Raw genomic sequence first — 15,693 nt, 5'->3', positions numbered from 1 at the left:
TGTTGGGACCAGGACAGGTCAAACGAGATGTTGACACCTAGGAATCTGAAGCTGCTAACTCTCTGCACCAGCGGCCCACCAGTAAAACTGCCACGCTTGTTGATTATTCCTATTCTTCAACTTTTTCAGAGTTATAGAGCCGGACAGCATGGAAACGTGCCTTCAGCCCAATTCATCCATGCCAACCAAGATGCCCCATCTAAGCTAGTCCCATTTGCCTGCATTTGGCCTACACCCCTCTAAATCTTTCCTGTCCACATATCTTTTAAATTTTGTCATTGTACTTGCTTCAACTACTTCCTCGTTCCATATTCCCACCACCCTATGTGTGAAAAATTTGACCCTCAGGATCATTTTAAATCTTTCCTCTCTCACCTTAAAGTTATTACCCCTGGTTCTTGATTCCCCAACCCTGGGAAACAGACTCTGTGCATTCGCCCTATCTCATGTTTCCACTCATGTTTCTATACACCTCTCTAAGATCACCCCTCAGTCCCTGGCAACATCCTCGTTAATCTTTTCAGGAAGCCTCTGAATCTTTATCATTTGAACCAGCAAATGAAGAGCAGCATATTCAGATAAATATATTTGAAATCAGCAACGTCTATGGAACCAAACATACTAATTATTTTGTGTAGGAAAGAACTGCAGATGCTGGTTTAAATCGAAGGTAGACACAAAATGCTGGAGTAACTCAACGGGACAGGCAGCATCTCTGGAGAGAAGGAACGGGTAATGTTTCAGTTCGAGACCCTTCTTCAGAAAGTAGAAAATACTTATTATTTGTATTTTTTTATATAAAACGACAGGGCAAAACTAATCTATCTGGTTCCATAAAGTCTGTAAACAGAATATAGTGTGTTTGCTATTGTGTGGATGTTAACAGATCTAAGTCCAAAACTTTTATCAGAAACCAGTTGGAGACATGCGCTTTTCCAGGAAAACATTCCCACCTCAATCCGACAGGTGTTCATTCACAGCAGGCTGGTCTAAAAGCAGGTGAGTTCAACACAAATTTTCCCCTGGCCTACAGAAACCGATCAATAATGTTTATCAAGCCAAAGTGTATATTAACAACTGAAAAACACAAACTGACTATAGTCTCACTACTTTGAAGTACATTGTAGTGGAACTGAGTTTGATCTACAGGTACAGTACATCTAATTTCCACATTTTTGTTCTGCATCTTTTCTAACATTATTTCTATTTTCCGATGTAAAAATGCTGATACTGTAGTATTTGCAAAGTTCAGTTCAAATTCAATTTTGTATATAGTATTAATAAATTATTTTTTTGTATTATTCCTCATTTAATAGGAACAATTGCATAGCTATGAGCTGTAATTATCACCTTTGTGGATTTTATTGTAAAATGATTCATGCTTATTATCTACATTTACTGCTCTACTGTCTTTAAAAACATTGTGGTGAGATAATGTTAGCTCAAAATTATTGAAAGCCACGTATCTAGAGGAAAATTGTGGAAGCCAATTTGGTGTGCATTTGGTGTGCAAATTGATGTGTATTTCCTTTGTGCGGTTTTTAGTTTTAAAAATATTTTGTTCCTGAAGATACCCATTGTTGTTCTTGAAGCCACCAGAAAATCGGAATAAGGAATATCCTTGATAGTTAATTGGACAATAAACTTCAGATCAAATATGCTAAATTGAAGAGAAGCCAGATAAAATATAGACCTGTTATTTATATTAATAATTATCAAATGTCAGTTGGATTATTTGTTTTTTGGAGGGAAAGCCATTTAATCTACATCACCACTATTGCTCAAAAGCCAACTTGGAAATCTGACAATTGGTCTGGTTGATTATGAATAGTTTCAAATCAAATCAAATCAAATAGCCCAAGCATCAAAGCCTGAGATTCCCCGCGAGTCAAAATTTGCCAACCTGAGAAAGATACGTCCGTTCTCACGTGTTGCTTTCTGCCCAATAACCAAATTTCTCATTCCATTTCTAAGTACATTTCTAAGAATCCATGTGCTCTCGTCTTGCAGTCTAACCTCCTCTGTGGTATCTATTGAAATCTTGCTGAAAATGTCAAGTACTCCACATCCACTGGTTTCTTCCTATATGTTCCACTAGTAAAGAACTCCCTTTCATTTACATAACTAAGATATTCCTTTCATAAATTCATGCTGCCTGTGCTCAAAACCATAGGAAAAATTCCAGATGATGGAATTTTGGTAGATGATAAATCAGAATATATCCTTTTCTATTAGCCACCTTCTTCAGTGAGATGCAGTTCATTGGGATATTGGGATATTTTTGCCTTTTAGTCTCATCAATTTCTCTAGTACTTTCTTTTTATTCATTCTAAATTCGTCGGTTCTTCTTTCATTTTTCTGGCTAGAATTTTTTTTAATTCCTCTGCCATTCCGATTCATCATTAAAAACTCTGTCTGTATGGGACCTTAATTTACCCTGGCTGTCTTTTCCTTTTAGAAGTGCCTACAGTCTTTTTAAAGACTCTTGCCAAAGCAACAAGTGGAAAGAAAGAAACATTGGAAACATTGTTCATGGAAACAAACCAGTCATTGTTCCAATGAAAATAGAAGATCTAGGTTTGGAAATGACATCAAGCCGATCTTATTTCAGAAAGGAATTTGGAAATAGTTCTGAAAAACATGCAATCTCACAATACTAATTTCCAGTTTAAATCTTTCCTTGACCAGGAATATAGAATATTAAATGTAGTTCTCAGGTGCAAATATTGTGATTCTATAATGCCATTCACAGCTCATAACTGTCAAAGCATTTGGAACTGATTTTTAAACGTTGCTGATCAATGTGGATTTGTACCAAAAAATGTTCAAATTTATTAAAATAATTGGAAGATAAAAGATGTTAAATTTATGAAATCACGACGTGGATGAGTTGGGCTGAAGGGCCTGTTTCTGTGCTGTATGACTCTATGAGCTGAAAGTGATAGCAAATACACATGCTAAGAGGGTAGCACTCCTAGAAAACAGTCAGTATCATGATTTTCTGTAACACAAGGCCACATTACCTATGCATGCATCATCAAACACGTGTAAAAAAAACAGATTTAATGTGTATTAATTTAACTTTTTCACATCGATTCTGTGAAGGTAAATTTCTCGAGCTTTAGGCCAGAAATTTGTAAATTCTGTAAGGGTAAATTTCTGTTATCCTAACAGCAATAACACAGGGTCGCCTGCATTTAAAACGTTCAATAAAGTAAATTAAATTACTTGCATTTGTTTATCTTTTATCACTTGATTGGTAAGCCCTTTAAAATGGGAACATCCTAAGACATAGGAGCTGAATTAGGCCATTTGGCCCATCAAATCTGCTCTGCAGAGCCAAGGTCAATCTGCAAGCCCTCTTTGACATTTAGCTGAGGGGGTTTATATAAATTCATCAGGATATTAGTGCTGATGTACAGAGATGGGTGTGGGAGCGGAGCAGGGAGTGAAGCAGGTGGTCAGACATGTTAAAATCTGATTTCTGGCTTCTCTCAGACGTCAGCACTTGCCCATGCATCCATGCAAGTCAAAGGCATACTGACCTGATGTCTGTTTGTCAATGATTGTTTATGGATCCACAGATGAATATATCCGGCTGTATATATATGATATGGTATGATATGATATGATGAAGAATCAGCCCAAAATGAGTCATTAGTCACCCCTTTTCCTTTTATTTTCTCTTCCTTCTAGTTTTACAATTCACTTCTCTGCTTATCTGACACCCTTCTGTATCATTTTTACTTCCAGCCTTTGTCATTTACTCCACCCATCTGCCAATCACTCCGACCCCTTCATCTGTATCCATCTATCACATGTGTAGGAAGGAACGGCAGATGCTGATTTAAACCGAAGATAGACACAAAAAGCTGGAGTAACTCAGTGGGACAGGCAGCATCTCTGGAGAGAAGGAATGGGTGACGTTTTGGGTCGGGAAGAAGGGTCTCCACCCGGAACATCACCCATTCCTTCTCTCCAGAGATGTTGCCTGTCCCACTGAATTACTCCAGCTTTTTGTGTCTATCTTCCATCTATCACTTGCCAGGCTTTGTAATACCTCCACCTGTCTTGTTCCGCATTCTCCCCCCCCCCCCCCCCCCTTCGCTCTCTCTGAAGAAGTGTCCCGATCCAAAACATCGTCTGTCCATTCCCTCCACAGATACTGCCTGGCCCATTGAGTTCCTCCAGCACTTTGTTTTTTTGCTAGGTCATTAACTCTCTTTTCTCTTACTGCTAATATTCTTTGATCCACTGAATGTCTCCTGCACTTTTTATTCAGACTTCAGGTTTGGAACATTTTGGAGTATTCAACATGCTTAATTAAACCATTTCAATTTTTATGCATGTATTTCAATTAATTTTCCATTTCTCCTTTAATCCAAAATTCAGACCATGGAACTCCGTGTGATGTTCATTGTGCTTGGTTGCTTACTGGAATGGAGTCAGGGACTTAAGATTGCATCTTTTAACATCCAGAGATTTAGTCAGAGGAAAGTCGATGAACGTGTTACTCTTGACATTCTTATCCGGGTAAGCACAATTCTAGCATACATTTTATGGCAGAAACCCATTGAGCAAACACTTAATTTGTTTTTTTTATTAGATTTTAAAAAGGTATGATCTCATCACCATTGAAGAAGTCATGGATTCTGATAGCTCAGCGGTTACAGATCTAGTGAAAGAACTGAATTAGTAAGTAAAGAGAAACTTGATTCACTGCTTTCGCTCTGTACTGATGTAATGCAGACTGATATTTAAGTGAACGATAAACTGTGCTGATTTAGACTGTGTGGCATCTGGAAGAGTTTAATTGTCAAGCCCCATCTCCACAGTGCCTCATGGGGTCCCACTCAATACCAATGGGAAGAGATGGATGGGTGGGACTACATTTCTGGTGAGAACCTAAAACTCAGATGCTAAAAGTTTGGTAGACTACCTGAAATAATGTTTTTGCGCAATGCCATTTTAGACTTTAACGATACAGCACAGAAACTGGCTCTTCGGCCCACCAAGTCCACGTCGACCAGCAATCAACCCATACACTAAACCATCCTACACACTAGGGACAATTTACAATTTTTACCAAAAGCAATTAACCTGCAAACCTGCACATCTTTGGACTGTGTGGGCCAAAGAAACCCTACGTGGTCACAGAGAGAACGTACAGACTCTGTGTAGACAGCACGCGTAGTCAGGATTGAATCAAAGTCTCTGTCGCTGTAAGGCAGCAGCTCCACTGCTGTGCCACCATGCCACCCCTTCATTTTCTTCAACATTATGCAACCAAAATTCTGTCTTTTCTGGGAGAACAACTATTTCCAGCTCATTTGGTGCCTCACCGGAAATTTGACTGGGAGTTTTCAGGTGTGAATTGCCTTGTGTTCCTGCCAGAATTTTCTCATTGGGATGCATGGGATTGCACTGCTTCCAGTACAATCCTCCTTTTGAAGTAAAAAAAAATCAAATTGCCGGATGAACTTACCAGGTCAGGCAGCATCTGTGGAGGGAAATGGACAGAGGATGTTTCAGGTCGAGATCCTTCTTCAAACTGAAGGTTTCCAACCCCAAAAAAACCCTTAATCCGTTCATTTCCCTCCACAGTTCAGTTCAGTTTAGTTTATTGCCACATGTACCGAAGTACAGTGAAAAGTTTTTTGTTGCGTGCTAACCAGTCAGCAGAAAGACATTACATGATTACAACCAATCCATTTACAGTGTTTTGATACATGATCAGGGGTGCAGACAGATGCTGCCTGACCTGCTGAGTTCATCCGGCACTTTGATTTTTGCTCAAGATTCCAGCAACTGCAGTCTCTTGTGTCTCCTCACTTGGAGCATTGCAGACAAACCCGGGTTAGTCTGGGACAGCAGGCCACCCCTAAAGATACAATTGCTCATCAGTAAGTCTTACCTCTGAGCCTTCCTCACCCCCTCCTGCCATAAGACTACACCATTCCTACCATCAATCTTCTTGCTGACCGTTTAAGCTATGATGCGATTGACTGGCCCACGACTATTTCTTGATCTGGTGGTCTCACTGACTATCATCACAAGACCCCATTCTCCCAATTTGCCATCCCCATTACCAAAGGATAATCACCCCCAACCATTCATTTGCACCAGGCTCTCAAGCGCTCCCTCATTACACTGGAGAGAGCACTGGCCCATTTGGCCTCCGCCATCCTGATCCTCTGATCCCGCCTTGGAATGCGTTGGTGGTTTGCATATTTAGATACTCACTCAGCCCTGTGTTGCGAAGCCAGTCAGTCGTGCCCCTCTACTTGTGCCTGAGACCCAAGGCTCACTGTTTCATCCCACAGCAATGCTCAGCTCGAGCAGCCTTTAGGGCATAGTTGAATTTGTGGACCATCACGGCGAGAACGTGAAGAAATGGGATTCCTTCTAATCAACGAGTCTACACATTGCAAATGTGCGCAATATCAAATGTTACTCTTCTGAACAGAAGGTAATCTGATTAACACTCCCCGCTCTCCGCTGGGCTTTTGCACCACACAACTGAGTAATATTTTAATGGAACCCAATGACATCCACTGAAGATGGAATTTAGCTTCTCTTCAAGGATGAAGCTAAAGTTTGAATCTTTCAGATGTTATCTCCCACATAAAAATTTAAAAAAATTGTGTGTTAACCACATATTGCATGCTTTTCAATTTGTAGGTTCATTTGAATAAGTCACTAATAACATTTTTATTTTTTCAGTGCAACCAAACTGAAATACAATTACATCATCTCTGACTACCTAGGACATAGTACTTATAGAGAAAAATATGCATTTATTTTCAAGTAAGTCTATTTTCATTCAAATAGTTCATCAACAATTCTCCCATCATTGATGGAAACTTGGGTTGAGGCAGATCATTAGTTATGGGAAGTGGGAACTAAACAGGCAGATGGGTCTTGTTGCCAGTATTTGTTTATTTGTTCCATCAAAATTGTTACTTTTTCTCAACTAAGTTAGGCCCTCCATCCCATTAGTAATGACCTCCTTTCATTGAGGAAATTGAAGCAAGGCAGCTCATGGATTGACACGCAAAATATTCAGTGATGATCCTGATAACGACACAAAACAGAAAATATTATGGAAGAGATCTGACCTGAGACATCATCTGCTTGATTCTGTTGAGTTCCTCCAGCATTTTTGCTTTGTTCCAGTTTCAAACATCTGCAGCACTTATAGAAAAGCTGGAAATCTGAAATTTGAATAGACAATGCTTGAAATACTCAGCTGGTCAGGCAGCAGGTGCGAAGAGAAATACAAAGTTAAAAAAATAGACATCATGTCATCCAGCTGAAAACATACTCACCTAGGTCCGCCTCACCTCCCTGGAATGATCATAGTTCGGAATTTCTCTGTGACGTTGTAATTTGCTCAGTTACTCGAAATGTTGTTGTTCCCTTCCAGTTCCACTTCAATTGACATCTAGTCCGCTCTCGAGAGCATCAACACTGTTCATAGGAATGCTCTCCTCTGCCACCATTTCAATTAGGATCAATACATGGTCAATGCATCTGTGGGATAATTTAGGATTTAAAAAAAGGCCTCGGTAGACTTTAAACATTTGTTCTTCCTTGTCATTATGTTATTCATTAGGCATTTAATAATCACTTATGTGTGGTTGATTTTTAGATGAAGATTGTTTTGGAATAAATAATTCCAACGGCATTTTAGTATCGACAAACTTACTACAAATGAGTACCGGATGGTCAGATCAAGAGCCTGTTTTGGTACTATATTACTCAATAACAAACACCATTAAAAATGTCTGCATGTTGTTTGGAATCATGGCTCTTCCCGCTGTAACAATTTTCAAGTGTACCTTCAATATGAAACTTGACTGTTTCAGAGATAACACCCCTGCAGACTTATGTAATTGACATAAATATAATTCTCAGCATGGTAACAGATGAATTGAATCATCTTAAATAGCATGAGTAATATTGGGTATCGAACAACCAGATCTTATAAAAACCTATCTGAGTCATTAATGATTTGACTACTCCAGTAGATGGGATTCCAGTCCTACAACAATGTTTAATTTTTAATTGACTTATAAGCAAGCCATTCTAATGTCAAGAAGGGGGATACACCACCATCTTCTCAGGGGTAATTAAAAATGGGTAATAAAGTCTGTCCTATTGTGTATATATGTACAACATAGATAGTCAGCACTCAATGACTGTTTAATTCTGATGAAGTTTCACAAAACATTAAAACATTCTGTTAATGTTTCTGGTTGAATCCACTGTGGTAAACTTACAATATATTGCATGTGTATTATAACTGACAGAATTCAGAAGCATTCAAAAACACATTTTCAGACCATGTCCAAAACACGTACACCTTATTGTCAATACAATGTTCAGTAACTCTTTCACACAATGATGTTCATTCTCTGGGTTCTAATTCTGACAGAGAGACCATTCTGAAGCCGGTGGGATGGTACCACTTTGACGATGGGTGTGAACAGTGTGGTACTGACACTTTCATGCGTGAACCCTTCGTAGTGCACTTCCACTCACTCACCACAAGTAAGATCTATTCATCTGCTTACTGAGCATTTCTTTGATTCTTTGTTTGAGAAAATCATTGACTTTTCTTGAGTGTATTATAAGAAATAAGCTCCTTTCACAAACTCCTTCCTAATAACATGCGGCACAATGTGTATTGACAGTTGTGAAGGACTTTGTTCTGGCAGCCATCCACACCAGTCCAAGTTATGCAGTCAGAGAGGTTGATGCGTTGTATGATGTTTGGGCTGATGCAAGAAACCACTTCAATACAGAGGTATGGTCGACAGCCTAGTGGCAAATGTGCACTCCATGTAATGGCACAAAGCACAAATCCATCTGCTCAAAAAATTAATTCATGTTTATTCTGAACAAGCTGGCCACCTCACTTTTTTTTCTACTCTCCACTTTCTTTGGCTTCCTCTTCCCTGTCATTTATACTTCTCCAGTAAGTTTGCAATAATTTGGTTACAATCCACTATTTCTCTGAGCCTCTGCCAGCTACCTCAACGAGGTCACCCCTCGGCCTCTGTGGAATTCTCTGCCTCAGAAGGCAGTGGAGGCCAATTCTCTGAATGCATTCAAGAGAGAGTTAGATAGAGCTCTTAAGGATAGCGGAGTCAGTTTGGTATGGGGAGAATAATATAAGAAAATAACTGCAGATGCTGGTACAAATCGATTTATTCACAAAATGCTGGAGTAACTCAGCAGGTCAGGCAGCATCTCGGGAGAGAAGGAATGGGTGACGTTTCGGGTCGAGACCCTTCTTCAGACTGATGGGGAGAAGGCAGGAATGGGGTACTGATTGAGAATGATCAGCCATGATCACATTGAATGGTGGTGCTGGCTCGAAGGGCCGAATGGCCTACTCCTGCACCTATTGTCTATTGTCTATTGGCCTCCTGCATTCCAGGCTATCCAACCTCTCGCTATAAACTCAAGCCTGCAAGTCAAGGTAACATGCAGGTGGATCTCTTTTGCACCCTTTCCATCATCCATAGATATAACAGAGATTGAAGTACAGCTTAGATTTTCTTTATCCTCTGAGAGGATGATTGAGTCCTGCTTCATATCTCTATTATTATGCAACCCAGAGCATTAGTTTGACATTTGGTGAACTTTAGGTACAGATCCATGTGACACTACTCCATCACGTGGATGACTGAACACTGGCAAACAATATTGTTAATGTGTTATTGCTCCATTAAACTCACTAAAGTGTCGAGCAACAAATTAAAAAAAACAAATGCTAGGTTCTAGGAAAATTTGAATTGTTGCGCATCAATTTGTCAAACGGGGGATAAAAATCCTGAGCAAAACACAAAGTGTGACTCAGCAGTTCAGACAGTATTTGTGGAAGACATGGAAAGACGATGTTTCAGGGCAGGTCTCTTCTTCAGACTGATTCTAGTAGGTTGGATGAAGGCTAGGTAAGTGGCTGCAGTGGGACACAGTCAAGCCAAAGATCTTTCATCGATTTTATTTCTACATACTCTTCCTGATCTCCCTAGTGTTTCCAGAATTTAGTTTTTAAATACAGATTGAAACTCCCCCTATTGGCTTTTTTCCCCTAAATAATACACCTCTTTAAAGTCTCTTCTTGATTTTTAATTTATGTTTAGTTAAATGAAAGAAATTACAAGTATTTTGTACTAACATTCAGTAATACAGATCATGTAACTTCTACTTCCCAATAACATTTAGCTCATTCATAACAATGGAGCACCTGTAAGCACTTTGTTGTTTCTTGGTTTCTGATGCAGAACATCCTGATCCTCGGAGATTACAATGCAGCTTGTCGCTACGTCACAGACAAAGATTGGCCCAAAATACGGTTACGTCAACATAATAATTTCCATTGGTTGATTGGAGATGAAGTCGATACAACTGTTAGCATAAACACGCACTGTGCCTATGACAGGTACAGTCCAGAACTCACAGATTCAAGTATTTGCATTGCATGTCTAGTTATTCAAAGATCGCTTCACATTCCTGATTGTGATGTGACATTGTATTCATTCCTTAGGTTTGTGATGACCGGGGAAGGGCTCCTTGACAGCGTGGTTCCTGGTTCAGTGAAAGTCTTCTATTTCCAGAAAGCTTTTGACCTCCCATATGAGACAGTAAGAATGAAAAATGTTGATCAAGTTTATTAACCTGGAAGAGAAATTCCGCTCAACATAGACCTGTAGACAGCAGAAACATGCTCTTTGGCCCACCTTTCATACCCATATCCATTAATAAATCATATTTCATATTCATTAAGCTATAGAATATTTACCAACAAAATACCAAAGGCACAGATTGAAGTCGTTGATTTTTATTTATTTTTTTCATATTTCAGATACAGCGCGGAAACAGGCCCTTCGGCCCACCAAGTCCGCACCGCCCAGCGATCCCCGCACACTAACATTATCCTACACACTAGGGACAATTTTTTTACATTTACCCAGTCAATTAACCTACATACCTGTACGATTTTGGTGCATTATATCAGTGTAAGCACCTTAAGAGAGGATGGCCTTGTACACAAGGTAGTGCCTTCCATTGTTATAAAGTCCAAGATGGAAATGACAGCCCTATTGGATCTGGTATACCTCTAGGTGGACTAAGCTACATGTGTACCCCGTTTATTCCTTCTGAGAGCTGTTTTTAATCCCCTTTGCTTGAAGCTTTTGCATCTCTTGTTGTTCCGCTAACTAATCCTAGGTGGCTACCTCCTGGTTGTACATCTTGATGTCCGTTGCTTCTAGCTCCCTCCAACCAATGTCTTCACGGGTTGGATGTAGGTTCCCAAATGGTCTTTTCTCAGAAGCTGGTTCTCCATAGAAAACATCTTGAAAAAAATCGCCCACTGGTCATCCTGTGAAGATGTCTAAAGTCATCAAATGTGTCGAGCAGATGTTCATGATAGGGATCCATATGTAATTTATGATGTCAGAAATTTGACACTATCCTTGCATGTTCGTTCAGAGTGCATCAGAAGCGTTAGTTGGGCTGTGGTTGGGTGAGAATTAAGAATTTTTAATCAATATACATAAGCTTTAGATATAATTTTGTTTACAGGCCAGAGATGTCTCAGATCATTATCCCATTGAACTTGAGCTGAAAGATGATCGTAAGTATATAAACATTACCTCTTAATGACAGCATTGGAACTGCATTTATTTACAAAATGCTGGAGTAACTCAGCAGGTCAGGCAGCATCTCAGGAGAGAAGGAATGGGTGACCTTTCGGGTCGAGACCCTTCTTCAGACTGATGTCAGGGGGGCGGGACAAAGGAAGGATATAGGTGGAGACAGGAAGATAGAGGGAGATCTGGGAAGGAGGAGGGGAAGAGAGGGACAGAGGAACTATCTAAAGTTGGAGAAGTCGATGTTCATACCAGGCGAAATATGAGGTGCTGTTCCTCCAATTTCCGGTGGGCCTCACTATGGCACTGGAGGAGGCCCATTACAGAAAGGTCAGACTGGGAATGGGAGGGGGAGTTGAAGTGCTCGGCCACCGGGAGATCAGTTTGGTCAATGCGGACCGAGCGCAGGTGTTGAGCGAAGCGATCGCCAAGCCTGCGCTTGGTTTCGCCGATTGGCATTGGAACTGCATGCTGATCGAGGAAAATAACATGCTTAAAAATACTACAAAAACTCAGCAGGACAGGCACTTTCTGTGGAAAGAAAAATAGAATGAATGTTTCAAGGCAAAGGTTATGAAGCGGTCAAAACTGAGTGAAATGAGAGAAAACAAGTAGTTTTAAGTCGCAGAGATTGGAGGTGGGACGGATATGACATAAGGAATATTTCTGATACGAGAAACCAGGCTGCCGTAAGGATCATGGAGACTAGATACACATCAGTAAATGTAAAAATAGAACGTAAAGAAACTGCTTAGTCATTTGATTTGCGATTAGACATCCCAGAAAAACAGAAATCCCCAAATGGGTGCAACACAAAGTGCTGGAGGAACTCAGTGCATCAGGCAGTATCTGTAAATGGAATGGACAGACAAAGATTCGGGTCAAGACCCTTTTTCAGACCTAAGATTGAAGGAGGATCTAGTCTGAAGTAGGGTCCCGACCCTAAACGTCATCTGTCTGTTCCCTCCACAAATGCTGCCTGACCCACTGAGTTTCTCCAGCATCTGGTGTTTTTGCTCACGGTTCCAGCATTAGTGGGGTTTTTTGTGTCTCCAAAAGGGTTGTTTATCATTGTTTATTAACGAAGGTGAAGGTGGGACTAGATACTGAAACTTTTGAGGAACTTAGATATAATTTGAAACTTGAAGGTCTCTCAGCTTCAGTGGCATTCTTTATTTTCTATCCCTTTTTAAAGTTTAAATGCAATTATTAATAAAATGTATTTCAGGTTGTTAAGATCAGAATAAATTTTTGCTGCTATTATTAATAGCTGGGGCAGAGCTTTGTCAGTTGTCAAGGCCATTAGTGAGTGTGGCAACCTACATGTTGCACTGGGCAATGCTCTCGGTGCAGGTGTCTACCAGGGACCAGGCTGCAAGAGACACCTGTACCTGGGAGAGTGGATAGGCTTTATGGAAAAGTCGGAAATTTACTCACAAAATGTTTGCTGCATAATCCTTGCAGAGTGAAGATTCCTCATCTCCTTTTCTCTCCCTCCTGCAGCACAAGCCCCTGACACTTACTATAAGACAGGGGGGATCATTGGCATTGATGGTGGTACCTCTGGCGGCGGCCCTTGCAGTTGCCAAGGGGTTGATATGAGCTCTTGCGCCGGGAGATGTGGTGCCTATGCGGATCACTTTCCTTGCAGCTGCTCATCAAGCTGCTCCAAACATCACGACTGTTGTGCCGACTATAAAAACTACTGTTAAGGTTTGTAATGGGGCATGGCTTTAAGATTTTACGATAAGAGGGGCGACGCTTAAAAGGGATGTGTTTTTTATATACAAGGTGGTTGCCCGGAAAGCAAGGGAAGTCCAGACTTGGGGAAGTCCAGAACCGGGGGTCACAGCTTAAGGATAAGGGGGAAGTCTTTTAGGACCGAGATGAGAAAACATTTCTTCACACAGAGAGTGGTGAGTCTGTGGAATTCTCTGCCACAGAAGGTAGTTGAGGCCAGTTCATTGGCTATATTTAAGAGGGAGTTAGATGTGGCCCTTGTGGCTAAAAGGATCAGGGGGTATGGAGAGAAGGCCGGTACAGGTTACTGAGCTGGATGATCAGCCATGATCATATTGAGCCAGGCTCAAAGGGCCGAATGGCCTACTTCTGCACCTATTTTCTATGTTTCTAAAGCGCTACCCGGGAGGTTCCACAGATGCAAAAGTGGGCATTTAATAAATGTGAGGAGGAACTGCAGAGGCTGGTTTAAACCGAAGACAGACACAAACGCTGAGGTATCTCAGTGGGTCAGGCAGCATCATTGAAGAAAAGGAAAAGGAATAGTTTCAGGTTGAGACCCTTCTTCAGACCCGAAACATTACCTATTGCTTTCCTCCAGAGATGCTTCCTGGCCCACTGAGTTATTCCAGCTTTTTTTTTCCGTCTTGGGTATTTAATAAGTTTTTGGAAAGCCACATGGATGTGCAGGGAATGGAGGGTTACTGATCACACGCAGGCAGACAAAATTACTTTAACTAGGCATCATGTTCATCATAGACAATATCGGCCCATTCTTCTGCTATACTGTTCTATGTTCTAAGTAATTGCAGTGCCCAATTGCAAAGCTTCCATCCAAAACCTGTGACATCCCATCTAAAAGATTCCAGGCGTAAACCTGGCCCTTCAATCAATTGACAAAAAGAAAGTATGGAACAGAGTTTCAATTCAAACATTAATGTGTTCTTGTATTCTACAAGTAGATCACATTGCAGATTGGGGAAATGATAATTACTGACAAACAAAACAAAACCAGTTGCCAAGTGCAATCAAAGGAGACAGAGTCACAGAGGGTGATTTTATAGACGAGTATAAAATCGTGAGAGGGATATATATATTTTTACAACTCAGGGTTGGGAAATCAAGAATGAGAGAACATACCGTGGGTTTAAGGTGAGAGGGGAAAGATTTAATTAGAATCCGAGCAGCAACTTTTACACAGAGGGTGGTGGGTATGTGGAATGGGCTGACAGAGGAAGGAGTTGAGGCAAGTACAATAACAACATTTAAAAGACTTTTAAAAAGGCACATGGATGGGAAAGGTTTAAAGGGATATGGACCAAACACGAGTAAGTGGGACTAGCTTAGATAGGGCATCTTAGTTGGTATGGACAAGTCGGGCCGATGGGCCTGTTTCAGTACTGTATAACTCTATGAAGCTAATCAAATGAAACCTAGCTCAGTGAGGATAGTGTGAATTCAGAAGTGGTATAATATCGATATTGTGTTAAACTTCCTGCATTAATACTTGGACTTAACAGTAATCTGCAAATGCAAACCACAATATTGTTTCTGCTTTTTCTAATGAATGGAATTATCATTAGTATCACATAGCTTTTTAACCTGGAAACTTTGCAAGCACTGAGGGTCTTGAGCTAGGACTTGTAGTTATCACCCTTGTAGTTACCTGTGCTACAACATTACCTGTGCTACAAAAGTGCGTTGTTGGCTGCCAAGCTATTTGCAATATCCTGACAGAGATTATGAAAGGCAGACACTGCTTTTAACATCAATAACATGGCTGCCATTTCACCAGCGTTGTTCCAATTCATTAGTGCTGTTGAACTAAACAATAAGCTGTACATTATAAGTAGACACAAAATGCTGGAGTAACTCAACTGGAGTAACTCGACCCGAAACATCACCCATTCCTTCTCTCCTGAGATGCTGCCTGACCCGCTGAGTTACTCCAGCATTTTGTGTCTACCTTCGATTTAAACCAGCATCTGCAGGTTTTTTTCCTACACAAGCTGTACATTATTGTACTGTAAGTGCACACTGACTCATTTTTTTGTGGTTTCCATTGTAATGATGGAATTCAAGCTGTTTTGTCAAGAAACAAAATCTATGGTGGATGGTATTGTGAAATTGTGTTCAAATTCAGCCACTTACTGCATAACTTCCTGAGCAACCTATAACTTGGCCACAACATAAATCTGTCATCACTGCAATGTGTGTACTTCTCTTTACCCTTGGATTATTAATTATTTCTTTTACTTCCAGATTCCACATTATTATGGTGGCAAAG

The 15,693-nt window shown here is 40.5% G+C and overlaps 1 protein-coding gene across 1 annotated transcript; it reads left to right on the top strand.

Annotated features, from left to right (window-relative positions):
• The first annotated feature begins 4,389 nt into the window (after positions 1-4,389).
• On the top strand, positions 4,390-13,378 carry LOC144607676 (deoxyribonuclease-1-like). The gene is made up of 9 exons (XM_078424686.1): positions 4,390-4,533; positions 4,607-4,695; positions 6,724-6,807; positions 8,438-8,553; positions 8,697-8,809; positions 10,296-10,453; positions 10,559-10,655; positions 11,599-11,650; positions 13,170-13,378. Exons 1-9 carry the CDS (start codon positions 4,396-4,398, stop codon positions 13,376-13,378), a joined length of 1,056 nt encoding a protein of 351 aa, XP_078280812.1. The 5' UTR covers positions 4,390-4,395.
• The last annotated feature ends 2,315 nt before the right edge of the window (positions 13,379-15,693 follow it).

Source organism: Rhinoraja longicauda, chromosome 29 (genome assembly GCF_053455715.1).
Source record: "Rhinoraja longicauda isolate Sanriku21f chromosome 29, sRhiLon1.1, whole genome shotgun sequence".
Classification (NCBI taxonomy): Eukaryota; Metazoa; Chordata; class Chondrichthyes; order Rajiformes; family Arhynchobatidae; genus Rhinoraja; species Rhinoraja longicauda.
Note: the sequence above shows the minus strand (reverse complement) of the source record. Positions and strands in the feature narration are given on the sequence as shown.

Coding starts and splice junctions, on each gene's coding strand:
- LOC144607676 (XM_078424686.1), top strand. CDS start 4,396: ATGGAACTCCGTGTGATGTTCATTGTGCTTGGTTGCTTACTGGAATGG. Junction 6,808..8,437: donor AAATATGCATTTATTTTCAA/GTAAGTCTATTT, acceptor TAATTCTGACAG/AGAGACCATTCTGAAGCCGG. Junction 11,651..13,169: donor ACTTGAGCTGAAAGATGATC/GTAAGTATATAA, acceptor TCCCTCCTGCAG/CACAAGCCCCTGACACTTAC.